Genomic DNA, 16,619 nt, shown 5'->3' with positions numbered 1-16,619 from the left:
GAATGAGATGCTATTTAAAATCATTTTCACCATGAATATACCTCAAAATGCATAGGGCACATTTTGCTCCTTCCTCTCTACCTACTGTTTTAGATTTGGCAGAGTTGTCATTAATTACAGAAGAGCATCTTGCAGTCTGTTGTGGTCTGACAGGCTGGGATCACCCTTGCAGAACTGACAGGACTGCTGGGCAGGGCAAGAGATCGCCTTCTGCCTAACCAGATCCTTCCCCCTTGGGTTGAGCCCACAGGTTTTGGAGACCAGTAGGACTTTCCTTCTGGAGAACATCATGATGGCAAAGCAGGAAGTGGAGACACAAGTTGGCAGATTGGTTCCTGCCTATATCCAGCTCCTAAGACAGGGCAGGAGGCACCAACTGGAGTCCAAGAGCAAGCTACGGCTAGAGACACACACACTGGATACCAGACTGGAAGCAGAGGCAAGGCTTGCTGGCCTGGAGGCAAGGTAGACTAGACTGGAACAGAGGCAGGAAGGGGCTGAACTGGACAGGACAGGACAAGGACTGGATTGGTCAGGACAAGACAAGACTAGGCAAGGACTTGCCAAGGACAGGACTAGACAGAACAAACAATAATAAACAGGAAGGCCCAAACAGAGAACAAGGATGGCTAGGAGACCCTAGAAGGCCCAAAGGCCACAAGGCAGGACAGGAAGGCCCAGGAGGCCACTTAGCAAGGCAGAACGTCATAGAGCAAGGCAGAGAGATCCAGAAAGCCACAGAGTGAAGCAGGAAGGCCTGGAAGGCCACAAGGCAAGGCAGGAGACCAAGATAGGCAAGGCAAGGCAGGAGGTCTAGGTAGGCCACAAGGTGGGAAGCACCAATGGCCAAGTCAAGGAGCCAATGTGACTTGATGAAGAGGCCAGAAGGGAATGGACAGGCTAGATTAAGTAGGGCTGGAACTGCCATATCATGTGATCAGCAAGCAGGTGGCTAGAGAAGCTTTGAGTGAGACTCACTGATGACCTCTGCTGGCAGAGAAGCTGCACAGGAGACGGAACTGTGTCACCATCATTACTCCCCCTCTCTGAGCCTTATTCAGATCAGGACTTTTCCCTGTTCTGTGCCTATGTGTATAATACTGACTGTGCCATTTTGCTGCCACATGCCACCTAAGGTCTGGAAACATGACATGTATATATGTTTTCTATTGTTATATGCCTCTGGTACATCCTACTGTATCAGTCTTTCATATTACAGTTCGTTTGCTTTTCCCTCTTTTCTACATGCTTTTTTCTTTCGCAACTCCCAGTTCCTTGCTCCCCTGTTTTTTGTAACTGATTTTCCGACTTTGTTACCCTTGTTCCATATAAACTGGCATGATGTCACTGACAAATGTCGGTTAAGAAAAACCTTAAATAAATAAATAAATAAATACAATAAAAAAGCTTTATTGATTATGGCCCCCAGGGCTGTTTCTGCATCAGTTCTCAAGCTTGCTTAAAAAGCTGTTAGACTGACCAATAGCTTCAGAAAGACGGCACAGATAAACCAACAAACGCAGTAATTCCATGGCACTTAGAGGCTTAGATACATCCTGTCTCTGGTAAACCAAGGACAGCAATACATTTTTAAATGCATTTTGGCATCTGCTGCACGGATTAAAATGCATCGTACGATACAGTTTCACAGTAAACTCTCAATCACATTCCTAAAACCTCTGTTTTTGCTTCCTTTGATCGAAACCCCAGGTTACGTGCAAACTTTTGTTCCATAACAACTCTCAGCGTTACAGTTCCACAGAATTTCCATTTCCTTTCCTACCTCTTGTTGAGTTCTACCAAGCGTTACAGCCATCAAAAACTGCACTGACAAATGGAGGAGAAAAAAAAAGGTTCTCGCTCTGTTTTAGTCAGTAAAGTCCCCATAATATAAAGCTAAAAAAAAAGGGGGGGGGGACGAAATATAATGTGATTTTAAAGAAATCTATTTTGCTGTAATGAAATATTTTGCAGAGCAGGAACGGGTGCGCAGCATCGCTGGATAGTTTATAAAGGAAGTAAACACATATTAGCAAAATGTTTGCTAACTAGTTTAACAAGAAACCCACAAGATTGATGAAACCGAACCAAACCACTTTGTCAAAACTCCCCCCCCCCCCAAAAAAAAATTGTGCAGTACCCAGTGCCAATGTTTATCGGTGTTTGAGCTCTTTGCCTGCTTCACAGCATCTGCACATTAAGGGCCGGATTTTAAAAGGGTTACGCGCGTAACCCTTTTAAACCCCCCCCCCCTGCGCGCTGCCGAGCCTATTTTGCATAGGCTCGGCGGCGCGCGCAAGCCCCGGGACGCGCGTAAATCCCGGGGCTTCGCTAGTGGGGCGTGTCGGGGGAAGTGTCGGGGGCGTGGTGCCGGCCCGGGGGCATGGCGGAGGCCTCCGAAACGGGTCCCGGGCCGGGGAATCGCGCGCCAGCAGCCCGCTGGTGCGCGCGAGTTACACCTGCTTCTGGCAGGCGTAACTTTTAAAACACAGGTGGTGGTGGGGTTTTAGATAGGGCCGGGGAGTGGGTTAGGTAGGGGAAGGGAGAGCAAGGTGCCGGGGGGGGTGGAAGGAAAGTTCCCTCTGAGGCCGCTCCGATTTTGGAGCGGCCTCGGAGGGAACGGGCAGCGCGCGCAGGGCTCGGCGCACGCAAGGTGCACAAATGTGCACCCCCTTGCGTGCGCCGACCCTGGATTTTATAAGATAAGCGCGGCTACGCGCATATCTTATAAAATCCCGCGAACAAAAGTACGCGCGGGCGTAGATTTATAAAATCTACCCCTTAATGTCATGGCAGTCAAGCGCCCCTAGCAGGAGCATGCGACTGACACTGCGGTGCATGCACTAGGGCTCTCCTGCCACTCTGGACTGGTAAGGCCCCTTTCTGAAGGGGGGGAGGGAGTGGGAGTTCTATGGGGATGTGTTTATGCACCTGAGGGGAGGGGAGGGGGGATTCTTCCATGCACCAGGAGAAAACTTCAGGGGTAGTTCCTGCTAATTTTAGCACTTGTAAAAGGGCCATGGAAACTTTACCATATAGGCGCCAATGTGCTTTACAAGGGAGATGCTTATAAACTCATGGAAGCTTTCACTGGATGCTGGATCAATTGAGATCCTCAGGGCCGTCAGAAGACATGGGGTGCCGTGCCATGGCAGTTGCCGTCATTACAGCAGTGGAGGATGGGAACTCCTGCAACCATGTCATTGCAAGGGGGGAGGGGACAGAACACTGCATCATCAGAAAGGGGATCCCCGCCCCCTCCGGCAGTGACCTCAGAGGATGGAACCCCTACCCGCCTTTCCTCCCAACTGCCCAGGGTGCTGTCTAGCCCAGAGACAGTCCTGAAGATCCCCATCCTATAGAAGGGATAATATGTACAAGTGAAAATACTTACCTAGTTTCTGGTTCACGGTGCACATATTATGTACAATTCTGGTCGCCGCTTCTCAAAAAAGATATAGTTGCGATGGAGAAGGTACAGAGAAGGGAAACCAAAATGATAAAGGGGATGGAACAGCTCCCCTATGAGGAAAGGCTGAAGAGGTTAGGGCTGTTCAGCTTGGAGAAGAGACTGCTGAGGGGGGATATGATAGAGGTCTTTAATATCATGAGAGGTCTTGAACGAGTAGATGTGACTCGGTTATTTACACTTTCGAATAATAGAAGGACTAGGGGGCATTCCATGAAGTTAGCAAGTAGCACATTTAAGACTAATCGGAGAAAATTCTTTTTCATTCAACGCACAATAAAGCTCTGGAGTTGTTGCCAGAGGATGTGGTTAGTGCAGTTAGTGTAGCTGGGAGGAGAAGTCCATTAACGGCTATTAATCAATTTTATTTAGGGAATAGCCACTGCTATTAATTGCATCAGTAGCATGGGATCTACTTAGTGTTTGGGTAATTGCCAGGTTCTTGTGGCCTGGTTTTGGCCTCTGTTGGAAACAGGAAGCTGGGCTTGATGGACCCTTGGTCTGACCCAGCATGGCAATTTCTTATGTTCTTATGCTTTCCATAGCATGACCTAGCTGGATTCCAGCACCGGTACAAAAAAAATAAATGCTGTTTTAGCTATGAGTTTTCAGAACAGTGGCTGGCGCATCTCATTTTATGGTGTAACTCTCTCGGCCGGTGCAGCTGGAATGGGCATTCTCAATGGGGAGTGCTTTATGTCAGTTGTGCACCTATGTGCACAGGGCACACAATTCAAGCTGCTTAAATGAATATTGATGGTTACCTTATTCAGTCCTATTTAAGACGGATATACTTTCATTTAATGTCCATGCCCTTTTCTGCCCGACTGATTTATGCTCACTCCCTGCAGTGTAAACCGCTGGCAAAAGCGGAGCCGTTCAGCTGTACGATGCCCCGTCACTGAACTCAGCTGTTTATGGCTCCAGCAGATGTAGCTGCTTTTAGAATAAATTGGTTAGGCCTCCCTTTGTACGATATGTCTTTACGAGCAAGAAGGCGGCACACACACACCAGTTGAGATAATCGAATGTGCTAAGAGACAGTGGATAAAGCAGCTCTTTTGTGGTTAAAAAAAAAAAAAAAAAAAAGAGCCTTATTGGAGCTCATCGGTGAATACGTGAAGGAAGAAGTGCCACAGCCTCCTCACAACCCCCATTTTGCAAACCTTTGATAAGCATCTAAAATGAAACTTTCTTTTGTTTCTGGATTTTCCAGCCTTTTCTCCCATTCTCCAGCTTTCTTTTGATCTTCCTAAATCGCCCGCTTTCAATCATGCTGGGCTCCCATTGTCCCACCCCCTAGGGCATTGTTGATGATTGACTCAATCTGATGAGGTCACAAAGCTTGAGAAGTCTGCAGTGGGTGGTAAGAAATGAAAGGGGCCTGGATGTTGGATTAAGTAGGGGACACTTGTAAGAACCCAAGAGCAAGATGACAAGGTCTGGCATAGCCAGCCGGCCAGCAGAGGTGATGGAATTCAGACGTGCTTGGGGCGGACACGGACATGGTGGTCTAGTACAGGAATTTTTACACTCATCCAGTCAAAATGGTAGAAAACCTAAGGAGGAAGACGAACTGGATGGTCCTTCTGTGTCATCTTCTGCCACGAGACTGATATTCCAAAGATCGAGGCACATAACTTAAGATGTAAGGCACCTAGATTTGAGCATCTAAGTGTAGGTGCCTGTTTTTACTAGGCACTTAAATTTAGGAGGCTAAAAATGTAGGTGGGGCCAGGGAAAGAGTCAGATTGGGGCAACGAGGTCAGTGTTGATTTCTAGTGCAAAGTGTCTAACTCAGGAGCCTAAAGTTAGGTTAGGTAAGTGAAGAGCAGGTACAGATGGTGAATTTGGGCACCAATGTTTCTAAAATCTAGGCACCTATTTGGCTGAAATTAGGCTCCTAGCTTACAGTATGTGCTTAAATTTAGGTGCTTTAAGATGAATTTTAAAAAGCTTGACATGCGCTGAAAGTAGGGGATTGCGAATATGTCAGACTGGCAGGTGGATTTTAAAAGCCACCTGGATATGAATGTAACTGGTGCTGCACACACACCTCGGAACGCCTCAAAAAAGGGGCGGGGCATGGGTGTGATCCGGGCGGGGAATGGGCATAGTCTGGGTGGGGCATGGGCGTTTCGGAACTTTAACCAGAAATTTACGCAGTCTGGTGCGTGCCGAGGTCCCCTGCCTTGTAACTTCACTTCTGCTATGGATGGTGTGCAAGTTAAAAACCCCCCAAAAAACGAGCCCTTTCAGAGGGATTTAAAGGGTCTGGCCTAACTGAGGGGTATACAGGCTATCAAACCAGGGGGGGTGTGTGGGGGGTTGGATGACCTAGCTGGTAACTGGGCAAACTGGGAATGAACTGCTAAAATTGGCTGATGCTTCGGCGTGCGTCGCTTTTGAAATTCCCCCAGTTATGCGGTAGAAGTGGCTTTTGCATGCACAGGCGCATGTCCAGTTGTGCGCGCGGCCAGCCTATTTTATAACATGCGCACACATGTGCACGTAAGTTATAAAATAGCCATGTCCTGACACGTGTGCCCTTGTGCCGGTTTCAAAATTCACATTTTAGATTTTCTTTTCTTTTAACTTTGGCCTCTGTGTTATCACGAGGAGCATTTTTTGAACCTTTCACAAAAGTGCAAAGTCAGCAGGCATTTTTCACTCACAGACTTTGCACTAATTGTTAAAGGGCAACCCCACACAACTTTGCACGTGCTTCTTGTGCGGATACCTTTTCCAGGACAACGTATGCATGCACCTGCAAGACCCTTCCCAACCTTGCCCCCGGGAACTCCTTTCATCACAGACAAAATTATGCGTGCAGTGGCACAACGTTCGTGATTTTGCACACAGGGCGGGCAATTTTCATAGGTAAAAGCACTGTTTTATCCGAGGAAATGGCTTTGAGAAATTGCCCTCTGGTTTGCTAGTGAAATAACTCAGATCCAGGCCTGCTCACATTGGGATTTGTTTCACCTTGCTCCTGGGTTTCCTGTGACTTACACGCTACAATAAAACATGACTTTTAACTTAACTTTTCTTTGTAATGCAGGTCCCTCATCCATTCACAGCTTCTAGAATATGGAGAGGTCCATATTCAAAAGCATTTAGCTGGATAAATCAGAAGTTAGCTGGCTAAATAAAGATTTTGACACGGCCCGATTTTAAAAGGGCCACACGCATAAATAATGGGGGTTACTTGAGTGGCCGGGCCTTGCATGTGCTGCGTATTTTTGGAAGGGCCCAGCCATGTGCGTAACCCCAGTTATGCGCTGAAGTGACAGGCCACTCCAAAGGGATGGGCTGGGGGGGCAGGGGCGGGACAGCACCATTCGATCCTGTCCTGGGGAAGTGCGCGCCGGTAGCAGGCCGGCTAGCATAACTTACTAAGAACATAAGAACATGCCATACTGGGTCAGACCAAGGGTCCATCAAGCCCAGCATCCTGTCTCCAACAGTGGCCAATCCAGGCCATAAGAACCTGGCAAGTACCCAAAAACTAAGTCTATTCCATGTAACCATTGCTAATGGCAATGGCTATTTTCTAAGTCAACTTAATAGCAGGTAATGGATTTCTCCTCCAAGAACTTATCCAATCCTTTTTTAAACACAGCTATACTAACTGCACTAACCACATCCCCTGGCAACAAATTCCAGAGTTCTGCTCATCAGAGCAGGAACTTGGACTTGCACCCACTGTGAATCACGTCTAGTACGGGCTACTTTGTCTTTTCCATGACCGAAGCTATGCATCTGTTCCTGAGAAATGTTAACATCACTCTAGGCTCACTGGATTCTACAAGGAGCATTTTCAGTTTTTTGCATTCCCTCTACAGTTTACCATTATGCTCAGCTCTTGCTGGATTTATCTTTTACATAAACATCTTCACAGATAAGCGTCTGTATCTTGGTTCTTGTTTTTAGCCAGTCAACGTGCTGGTTTTCTGCAAGCCTTTAGAGAAACTGTTTTCCTGTCCTGGGCTTACACTGAGACTGCACGAGCCCTGGTGGTTATTCTGACATGCCGGTGTTTCCCCAAGGAAGGGTCAACATCACGTGGCATAGCACCGGTGTAAATGGATCTTCCACTATCCTAGGTGACCAAATGCTGTACCTATTGCAGTCGTGCAACATTAACAGCACTCCCTAATCCACCGTGGCACCCCCGCTAAGTCCACTGTGTGCCTTACATAGAGACTGACTGTGGAGCCCTTCAGCACTGCGCCATGGGGCAGTGGTGCCAATGAAGAAAAACAAAGAACAATAAACCTCTGACAAGATTACATGGAAGGGCCTTCATAAACCTTGCGGCATCAACCAGTATGGACGATGACGACAACTTCTGTACGGATGCCCACTGCGGCTACGCCTGAAGATAAACTGTTTCCTCCCTTCAGAATAAAGGAGAAAGAGCTCTCTCCTCCTCAAGCGCCTGCCTGCATGAGCAAGTCAGATAAAACGAGCCCTTAGAAAATCTTCCTGGGGGGGAAAAGATCCTCACAACTGGATACGTCTCTGCCCTAGAAAAGAGGCCAGTCTAGCGTGCAGCTGGCCGATGCGGGCAGATGGCTCCGGCTGGCACCTTGGACGCTACCATGATGTTAAAAAGAGACACAGCAATGGCTCTCTGATGCCCTAAAAGACAGAACTAAAAAAAAAAAAAAACCAAGGGAAAAACTAAACAAATAAAGTTGGAAAGGCAAACGTATACTTTCTGCTCTCACTCTCTGGTTAACAGCCATCATGGTTTTGCTTTGAGTCTGTTGCTATTTGGTTTGTGGCATGCTATCTCTGCTCCAAAGATGAAAGACACAGAGAGCTGACCAAGTGTCAGTGAAAAGGACCAATCAGGAACAGCCCTGCCGGTGATGGGGAGGGAGCTCTGGCCGGGCTGTTCTAGACGCACAGCCACTTCTGGGCACCGATGCAGAGAGTGCTAGGGACGCACTACCTATTACGTGTCCCTTTTGGTGCGGCAGCTCATTTTCCTATCGCATCGAGTGCCTAGGACAGCTGGATGTGCGCGCGTTCAAAAAATATGCTCCCGGTTTGGACGCACGTTTTTTACGTGCTGATATTGCATCGGCCTGACAGTAAACCAGGAAACAAAATCCCCCCCACACGCACAAAGAAAATGGGTACCATAGAGCTGGTTTGAGCAAACAAACTAGCCAGGGAAACATACTGACACCTGCTGGTGGGAGGCAGAAGTTCAGTCCATCACAAGGTTCTCTAGGGACTTGAGCCACCCATAGTTTGGAGGTGGAACCCCACATCTTCCATGCCCCAAAAATCTGTAAATTCAACTTCCTCAACAGAATTTTTTTTGTTCTGCAAATTCTAATTGCCATTCCCTGAGCACTCTACAATTCACTTAATTGTTCTCACATGGTGTTGACTGAAGAATACTGAGCTAATGATAGGACAAATGGGTAAAAATGAGGTTACAAATGCGTCTGAAAAGAGATGTAACAGTTCTAAGAGAGCAGATGGAAGGAATGTAAGTAAAAAATTAATTTGTGCACTTTTTCCCCCTTACAAGTGCACAAAGTTTATAAGCATGACCTACATTCAAAGCGTTCTTGTAATTTTCTGAAGCGCAGATTCCCCATGGTTTGAGAACATATTGGCAATGTTCTTTTTCTTTTGGGCATTATGGAAGCCGCTTTCTGACAGGAATCAATTAACGTCATATGGTGCTGATGAAGGGAGATCTGCAGTGTTAAAGTTTTGTAGAATAACTTAACATGGCCATCAGAGGATACAGAGAAGCTGTAATCCAGTGCAGGTTGACCGTCTCCTTGTGACCTTCAGATTCTTGCCACATTAACGATTTAGGAGGGGAGTTGGCCATGAATGTTGTGTCTAAGAAGAGCAGATGGGAGTATTTCTTTTCCTTGGCTGAGGTTTAGACGTTATGCCTTTAGCCCTTAAGAGTCCTTCTGCAGGCTTGTGGCTTGCATTCAAGCTAGCATGGAAGTTAAGGTCTGTTCCTTTTTGAAATGAGGAACTGGAACCATTGAAAAATCCCTTACATTGGGGAGAGGGAAGATCAAACTGCCTGACTCATATTTATTCACACATCCTGCAGGGTCTGGACCATTCTCACCCTCACTGATGGTGAGTGGAAAGTTTAAAAGAATCCTGTTGGAAATTATTTGTGAAGAGCAGAGCGTAATTGAGCAATGATTTTCTCTCTGTAATAAGACAGCTAGGTTTCACGATATTGGAACTCCTGTAGCAGGCACTAACAGGAATGCAACTGAGAATGTGCACTATTGATCCTGGTGATCAGGATCCTGTTACTGTTATATTGATTTTACCACCGTTTAAGAGATTTGGTTAAAAGCACTATGCAAAATCTTCAAAAAAAAAAAAAATCAAGAAATATCAGATACACAATGGGATAAACTCTTTAGAAACCAGAGTACAATATCCTTATTGCCCTAGATGCATACTGTTTCATCACCCATACAGCAAATAAACCAGTTGCATGCTGTCTAAACCAAGCATCACCTTTGAAACAAAATATAAAAAAATAAAAAAATAAAAAACTCTCCAACCCGGCTCCCACCAAAAAAAAAAAAAAATGGCAACCCAGAGGAACATGATATAAAAGTTCCAATTTCTTCCTTTCCACATTATTACTGTTGTATCCCTGGATGAGGCTGAGAAAGGTGAATGATAACCTGATACCAATTAGCAAAACCCAAATGGTGACTTGTTGGATCATCACCTTAAGACATTAGGGTAAGAAAACCAAAGTCATCAACAGGAGAAACGAATGCCATGAACTTGCTGGAAAAAATTATGATACAGACGCTCTGGGCACATCTACAAGCTTTAATGGAGGAATTTTACGTAAAAGGACACTATTGCAGGCTTGTAAATGCTAAAAAACTTTACATTATCACCAGATTTCCATGCTGTGAAGTAGTCAGTCCTTTAAAATACTGACTGTACTGCAGGCTTACATTTTGAGTTTAATGTTGCTGAGAACTTCAGCCACCTTACCTGTTCCTTGAACTTGGAGCTATCCGTCGACAGTGAACCGTGGTGGTTGAGTATTTACCACCATTCCCAATGTCCTGCTGTATATCCCATTGCCGCGGTTCGTTGGTCTTTGCACTGAGAATATTCACACCCCTCTTCACCTTGGCCCTGTTGGAGGCAACCAGTAGAAAAATGTAGGTTACAAGGCAATTGTGATGGCCTTCATGACTCAGGAACAGTTTGCTGCAGCTAGACGCATGGGGGAAAGGATTCACGTTTTGTAGGCTAGAGAGCAGAATCATTTTCTCCCATTCTGTATCTGTGGGAAACAAGCTTAGTGAATCCTATAACAAAGACTATGCAGAAGCAGCTTTGGTACTAAATATACATTTTATTTCTCTAGGGGCAATTATATCCTCCTTTGGTTGAGGTAATTTCCAGTAGCCTGCATTGCCACAAAGTGTACAGGTATCTGGGAAGTTTCATTTTAAAGGTATGCGGGCACAAATAACTGTATGCTTTGCCCTGATGTTTCTGCAAGCAGCAGGATGAGGACAAAACATTGTGGTTAGATTGGGAAATTCAATTCTATGTGCGCTGTCCACCCTTCTCTGTCCTAAATATAAATAAGGAGGTCCATATTAAAAAAAACATTTAGACAGTCAGGGGTAGATTTTATAAATCTGCGCCCGTGCGTACTTTTGTTCGCGCACCGGGCGCAAACAAGAGTACGCAGGATTTTAATAGATACGCGCATAGCCGCGCGTATCCATTAAAATCCGGGGTTGGCGCGTGCAAGGCTGCCCAAAATCAGCAGTCTGTGTGCGCCGAGCCGCGCAGTCTGCCTCCATTCCCTCCGAGGCCGCTCCAAAATCGGAGCGGCCTCGGAGGGAACTTTCCTTCCGCCTCCCCCCACCTTCCCCTCCCTAACCCACACCCCTAGCCCTATCTAAACCCCCCCACCTCGTTGTACAAGTTACGCCTGCCCGAAGCAGGCGTAACTTGCGCACACCGGGTCGGCTGCCGGCATGCGATTCCCAGGCCCACAAGCCGTTTCAGAGGCCTCGGCCACGCCCCCGGGCCGGAACCACGCCCGCAGCCCCGCCCCCAAATGATGCGCCACCGCACCACGCGCATCCCGGGGCTTGCGCGCGCCGCTGAGCCTACTCAACATAGGCTCGGCGCGCGCAGGGAGTGCTTCGGCCATGTTTTCGGGGGGTACTCGCGTACCCCTTTGAAAATCTGGCCCATAATGTAACAGTTATCTATCTAAATGACTTACCTGGCTATATCCAGCCTTTATCCGGCTAAATTCTAGCTGGTTAATAAGTTAGGAGATTAGGGGTAAATTTTAAGACCTGCGTGCGGGCATACATGTGCACACGCTACCCGGCGAGCACACATGTACGCCCGATTTCATAACTTACGTGCGCAGGTGCACATAAGTTATAAATTTGGGGGTCGGCACGCGCAAGGGGGTTCACACTAGTGCACCTTGCGCATGCCGACGCCCGCAGGCTTCCCCCGTTCCCTTCCCCCTAATCTAACCTTTCCACCCCTTCCCCTAACCGTTCCCCCCCAGCCCTACTCTAACCCCCCTCCAAAATTTGTATTTAACCTTTTGTGCCTGCCGGCACACGATCCTCCGACACAGTGGCAAATGGCTGCTTTGTCAGAGGCCTCTGGCCCCACCCCGGACCACCCACCCTGCCCATGCCCCGCCCCCGGATCACCCCTTTTTGCAAGCCCCAGGGCTTTACGTGCGTTACCAGGCCTTTTTAAAATAGGCCCGGCACGCGTAGGGCTTTTAAAATCCGTCTCTTAGAATTTAGCTGTATAATTTAGGAGCGGTCCAGGGGTGCAATTGGGAGGAGTTAGCCAGCTAAGTTAACTGGCTAAGTCCAATATTCAGAGTTAGCCCGATGAATTAGCCGGCTAAGTCTGGTCGAGTTAAAGAGCTGTCCTAAAGGTAGCCAGCTATATTCAATAGTGTGACTGCATTGTTGAATCTGCCTCCAAAGTTAGCCGGATAAGTTTATCCGGATAACTTTGCTATCTGGACTGTCTGAATATAGACCTCCAAATAAATAAATTGTTTAAAAATAGATATAAATAACCATAGCCCCAGGAAAAACCTCTTTATAATCTCAAAGGTGAATTTTAAAAGCTGGATGCGTGACAAAATCAAGAGATGTGTGGGCATCTAGCACTTGCGTGTGTCCAGCCAAATTTACAAGGTGGCCAGATATGCATGCAAAAGTGCCGATGTGTGAAGATCTCCCAATGGACAAAAAAAGGGGCAGAATGTGGGTGAGGCATGGGCAGGATATGGGGCGTGGCCAAGAGATGTGCCTGGACACATACCCAGGTCCAGTGCCCGTGTAACTTTACTTCTGCTATGGATGAGGTGCAAGTTTGAATAATATTTCCAGGCATCTACGCCACATTTGAGGGATCTGGGTTAAGGGGAGGGGGGGGGGGGGGCAGTGCAAGCTAAAGAACCAGGGGGGTTTGGAGGGTCTAGCTGAACACAAGGCACACTAATGGATGAACTGGTGAAACTGGTCATCGGCTGGATGCACATCTGTTATAAAATCCCCTCACTTGTGCATCCCAAAGCCAACGTCCACTGCTGGCCACACACAAGCTTAAAAGTAGGCACACGGATACGTGCGCCCAAGCTATTTTATAGCATGTGCACGTAAATTATAAAATTGCCGCGTATCTGGTCACACGCAGACACACACGCATATACCCGTGCGCATGCCCGTTTGAAAGTTACAGTCTAAGGTTTGCGCCTTGTGAAGGCATGCACGCGCATTGACCCACTCTTAGGTGGACATTTTTCAGTTAGGGGAATCTAGCCGAGTAATTGCTTAGCTACCCAGCTAAATCCCTTTGCAAGTTGCCTATAGGCTTTGTTTGTTTTTCTTGTAAATTTTTTTTTTTTTTATATTGGACTTAACAGCTTTTTGCTGCCTGTAATTATCTATTTCTTAATGTTTTTGGGAAGCATCTGATTTTGTTAGGTGGTTTGTGGCAAAGTCAGTAAACTCGTGACTAGACTAGGGCGTTCAGAAAAATCTGTGTACATTAAAATATATATATATTTTTTTAATATATACAGTATGTAAATAAAGTTGAAATTTAAAAGCCTGATGTACACTGAAATTAGGAGATTTTAAAAACCGCCCAGATATGCATGAAAATGCTGCTGTGTGCACATCTCAGAACTTCTCAAAAAGGGGCGAGGCTTGGGCTGGGTGGGTCATGGTGGGGGCGGGGGGGTAACATGGGTGGTAAAAGACTTTAACCAGAAATTTGCGTGTAATTACTTAAATTACTTAACGATCCACTGCATGCCGAAGCTCCCCTTCTGCATTACTTTGCTTCTGCTATGGATAATGTGTAGGTAAAAAAAAAATGAACGAGCCATTTCGGAGGTGTCTAACGGTCCTGGGGTAACTGGGGGGGGGGGGGGGGGGGGGTGGTGGTGGTACAGGCTATCAAACCAGGATGTTTTGGAGGTCCTAGCTTGTAACTGGGCGACCTGGGGAGAAACTGGCAAAACACTCACAGGCACGCGTTCACTTAAAATCGGGGACACTTGGGCATGCAGCCAGCCTATTTTATAACAGAAGCGCGGATATACGTGTGTTTGTTATAAAATAGCCGCGTCCCTGGGCCCGCACGCTGGTTTTAAAATTCACCTTTTAGTGTGCGTGTAATTCCAAATAGCAGTTCTGAGAACGTATCCACATATTTCTTAATGCTTTAATAGATTCATTTTTCTAATTCATTGTTAAACATATAAGAAAGCCTTGCCCTGAGGTCTGATTTATATTTTCAATATTCTTATTGGAATAGATTAATATTCACCATTGCTATCCTTAATTGAATCATAGATATAGCAGAGCTTACAATGGCTTTCACAGGCAAACTATTCCTATTGCTCAGAATTCTGATTTGGTACCACAGGGCTCATCGGTTAGCTTGTTCAGTTTTAAAATAGTACAGCGTATGTCCAAAGATTTCATTTTCTGTCCCTTTGGGAAGTGGTAAAAGCCCAGAGGAAAGGGGGGGGGGAAAAAAAAGGGAGCAAGCAAAAGCTTCTGGAAAATTGGTATGCAACATTTGCTGGCAAGTGCTCAATTCAGGAATCCGTCAAAGATTTTCTCGTGCTTTCTGCATGGAATTTACTTCCCTCATTTCTATGGGTGATTTTTCCCTTCCGGATGATATAAGGAACGAATGGTTTGACCAAAAGATGCACTCTCGCAAAGTTACCCATGCACACTGGCTTGTTGGCTGCGTGCACATTTATTCTCCTATTTTTAACCCATAATTTTAAATCTAACCTGAAGGTCATGGGCAGATGTGTAAGTTTTGCTTCAGTTTTGCTCCAGGTGCAAATACCACCCCCAGAAAAATCAATAAAAATATCCCAATATTTTTCAATGGTTAAAAAAAAAAAAAGAGCAAAGATGGGACAAATCTGGAGAAAAACCTTTATTTATCAACATGTAATTACTCATCTTTTGATGAAAACATCAAGGCAAGGCACAATACTAAAACAGCTTAAAATACAGGAAATCATATAAAAATCACAAACAATAGTTTAACTCCTGTCCCTAAATCACAGCCTAGCATGCTTACCTTAATACATCTGCTCTTATGTATCCGCATGATGATCTATTAACCCCTTAAATTCATCTCCTCTCAAACATCTAAGGTTATAAAGTTGCATTTCATCTTAACACCGGGACTGGGTTGTAAACCAGCAGTCAGGGCACCACAATTTGTTGTATATCCTATTAACATGGGAACCCACTGTGCATTCAGCATAAGGTACAGCTTGATATGTAACTACACAGCAACTGACAATATTAGCACAGGGACAGTGTTCAGCTGTTTGCCCATGAGAACACTTGAAATACATGCATACATATATATATAAAACATATATATATACACACACACACACATGCACCTACCCAGAACTGCACACAGTATTCAAGGAGCAATATCACCATGGAGCGATACAAAGGCATTATGCCATGCTCCGTTTTATTTTCTAATCCCTTCCTAATAATTCCTGTTTGCTTTTTTGACTGCTGCAGCACACTGAGCCGACGATTTCAATGTTTTATCCACTATGACGCTTAGATCTCTTTCCTGGGTGGTAGCTCCTAATATGGAACCTAACATTGTGTAACTACAGCAAGGGTGATTTTTCCCTATATGCAACACCTTGCACTTGTCCACGTTAAATTTCATCTGCTAAGTGCCAAAGACTAACAGTTGTGCCACGATGCTATGTTTTCCATCAGCTTATTTCTCCTCCCTCTCCATTTCAGCTGCACGAGGGGTCACAGCACAGACCCCATTATTTCTCCATTACTGCTGAGTAACTCAGGAACCGGGAGAGTAATGCCCCTTTTCTCTATGGCAGAGAGAGCCACAGGCAGAAAGGAGGACTCAAACTGACAGGATTTCTCTCGGTTCCAGTACTTGCTTAAACCCTCCCTCCCCTTTCATTTGGGGAATTTCTCAGCTTCTAAAGTGCGTACAAAAAAACTCTATAAAATTCAGAGGCTGGTCTTCTAAGAACTTAATTTTTCTGTCCAAAACTCGGGAGCGTACTATTGATTTGACATTCAGAAAGACGAGAATACTTCCCGTTTCAAATGCTTGCCCAGCACAGACCACAGAAATAAAAGTTGCCGATTTCTCTCGGAATGCGGGGGGGTCTCACGTAGAGTTGTGGCATTTCCTGGGGGTACCTACAGATTACCAGCAGGAATCGGCCGCATCTTAATCAGTCTGCGCGGCGATGGGTTTCACATTCTAAAATTTAAATGTAACCCAATCCCCCCCCCCCCCTTGGTTTGCTTCCGAGTTCTGCGCTCTTTAATCATTGACCTATGCTTCCTTTCATGCTGCCAAACTTTGACTATTTGAACGTGCCAAAGAGGCTCTCACAAAATATTCCTCTTGTTCTCTCTGCCAGGATTCCACACAGAGACTTGGCACCAGCCAAGTCTGAAACGTCTTGATATTTGAAAATAGAGGTTTTCATTCAATTTATGGAGGATATGTACTGTAAACAAGAGCATGGAATGTGATGAAGAAACTGAAGTAAAATAGA

The 16,619-nt window shown here is 45.9% G+C and overlaps 1 protein-coding gene across 1 annotated transcript in view; it reads right to left on the bottom strand.

The window, feature by feature from the left end:
- The window catches only part of TMEM132C (transmembrane protein 132C), a 401,819-nt gene that overhangs the window by 190,338 nt on the left and 194,862 nt on the right, over positions 1-16,619 (bottom strand). Inside the window, exon 3 of the mRNA XM_029571347.1 lies at positions 10,493-10,639. Coding sequence (XP_029427207.1) covers positions 10,493-10,639 — 147 coding nt within the window. The remainder of the gene's footprint in view (positions 1-10,492; positions 10,640-16,619) is intronic.

The sequence above is a fragment of the Rhinatrema bivittatum genome, chromosome 11 (genome assembly GCF_901001135.1).
Source record: "Rhinatrema bivittatum chromosome 11, aRhiBiv1.1, whole genome shotgun sequence".
In the NCBI taxonomy this organism is placed as follows: domain Eukaryota; kingdom Metazoa; phylum Chordata; class Amphibia; order Gymnophiona; family Rhinatrematidae; genus Rhinatrema; species Rhinatrema bivittatum.
This window is presented reverse-complemented; position numbering and strand designations above follow the sequence as displayed.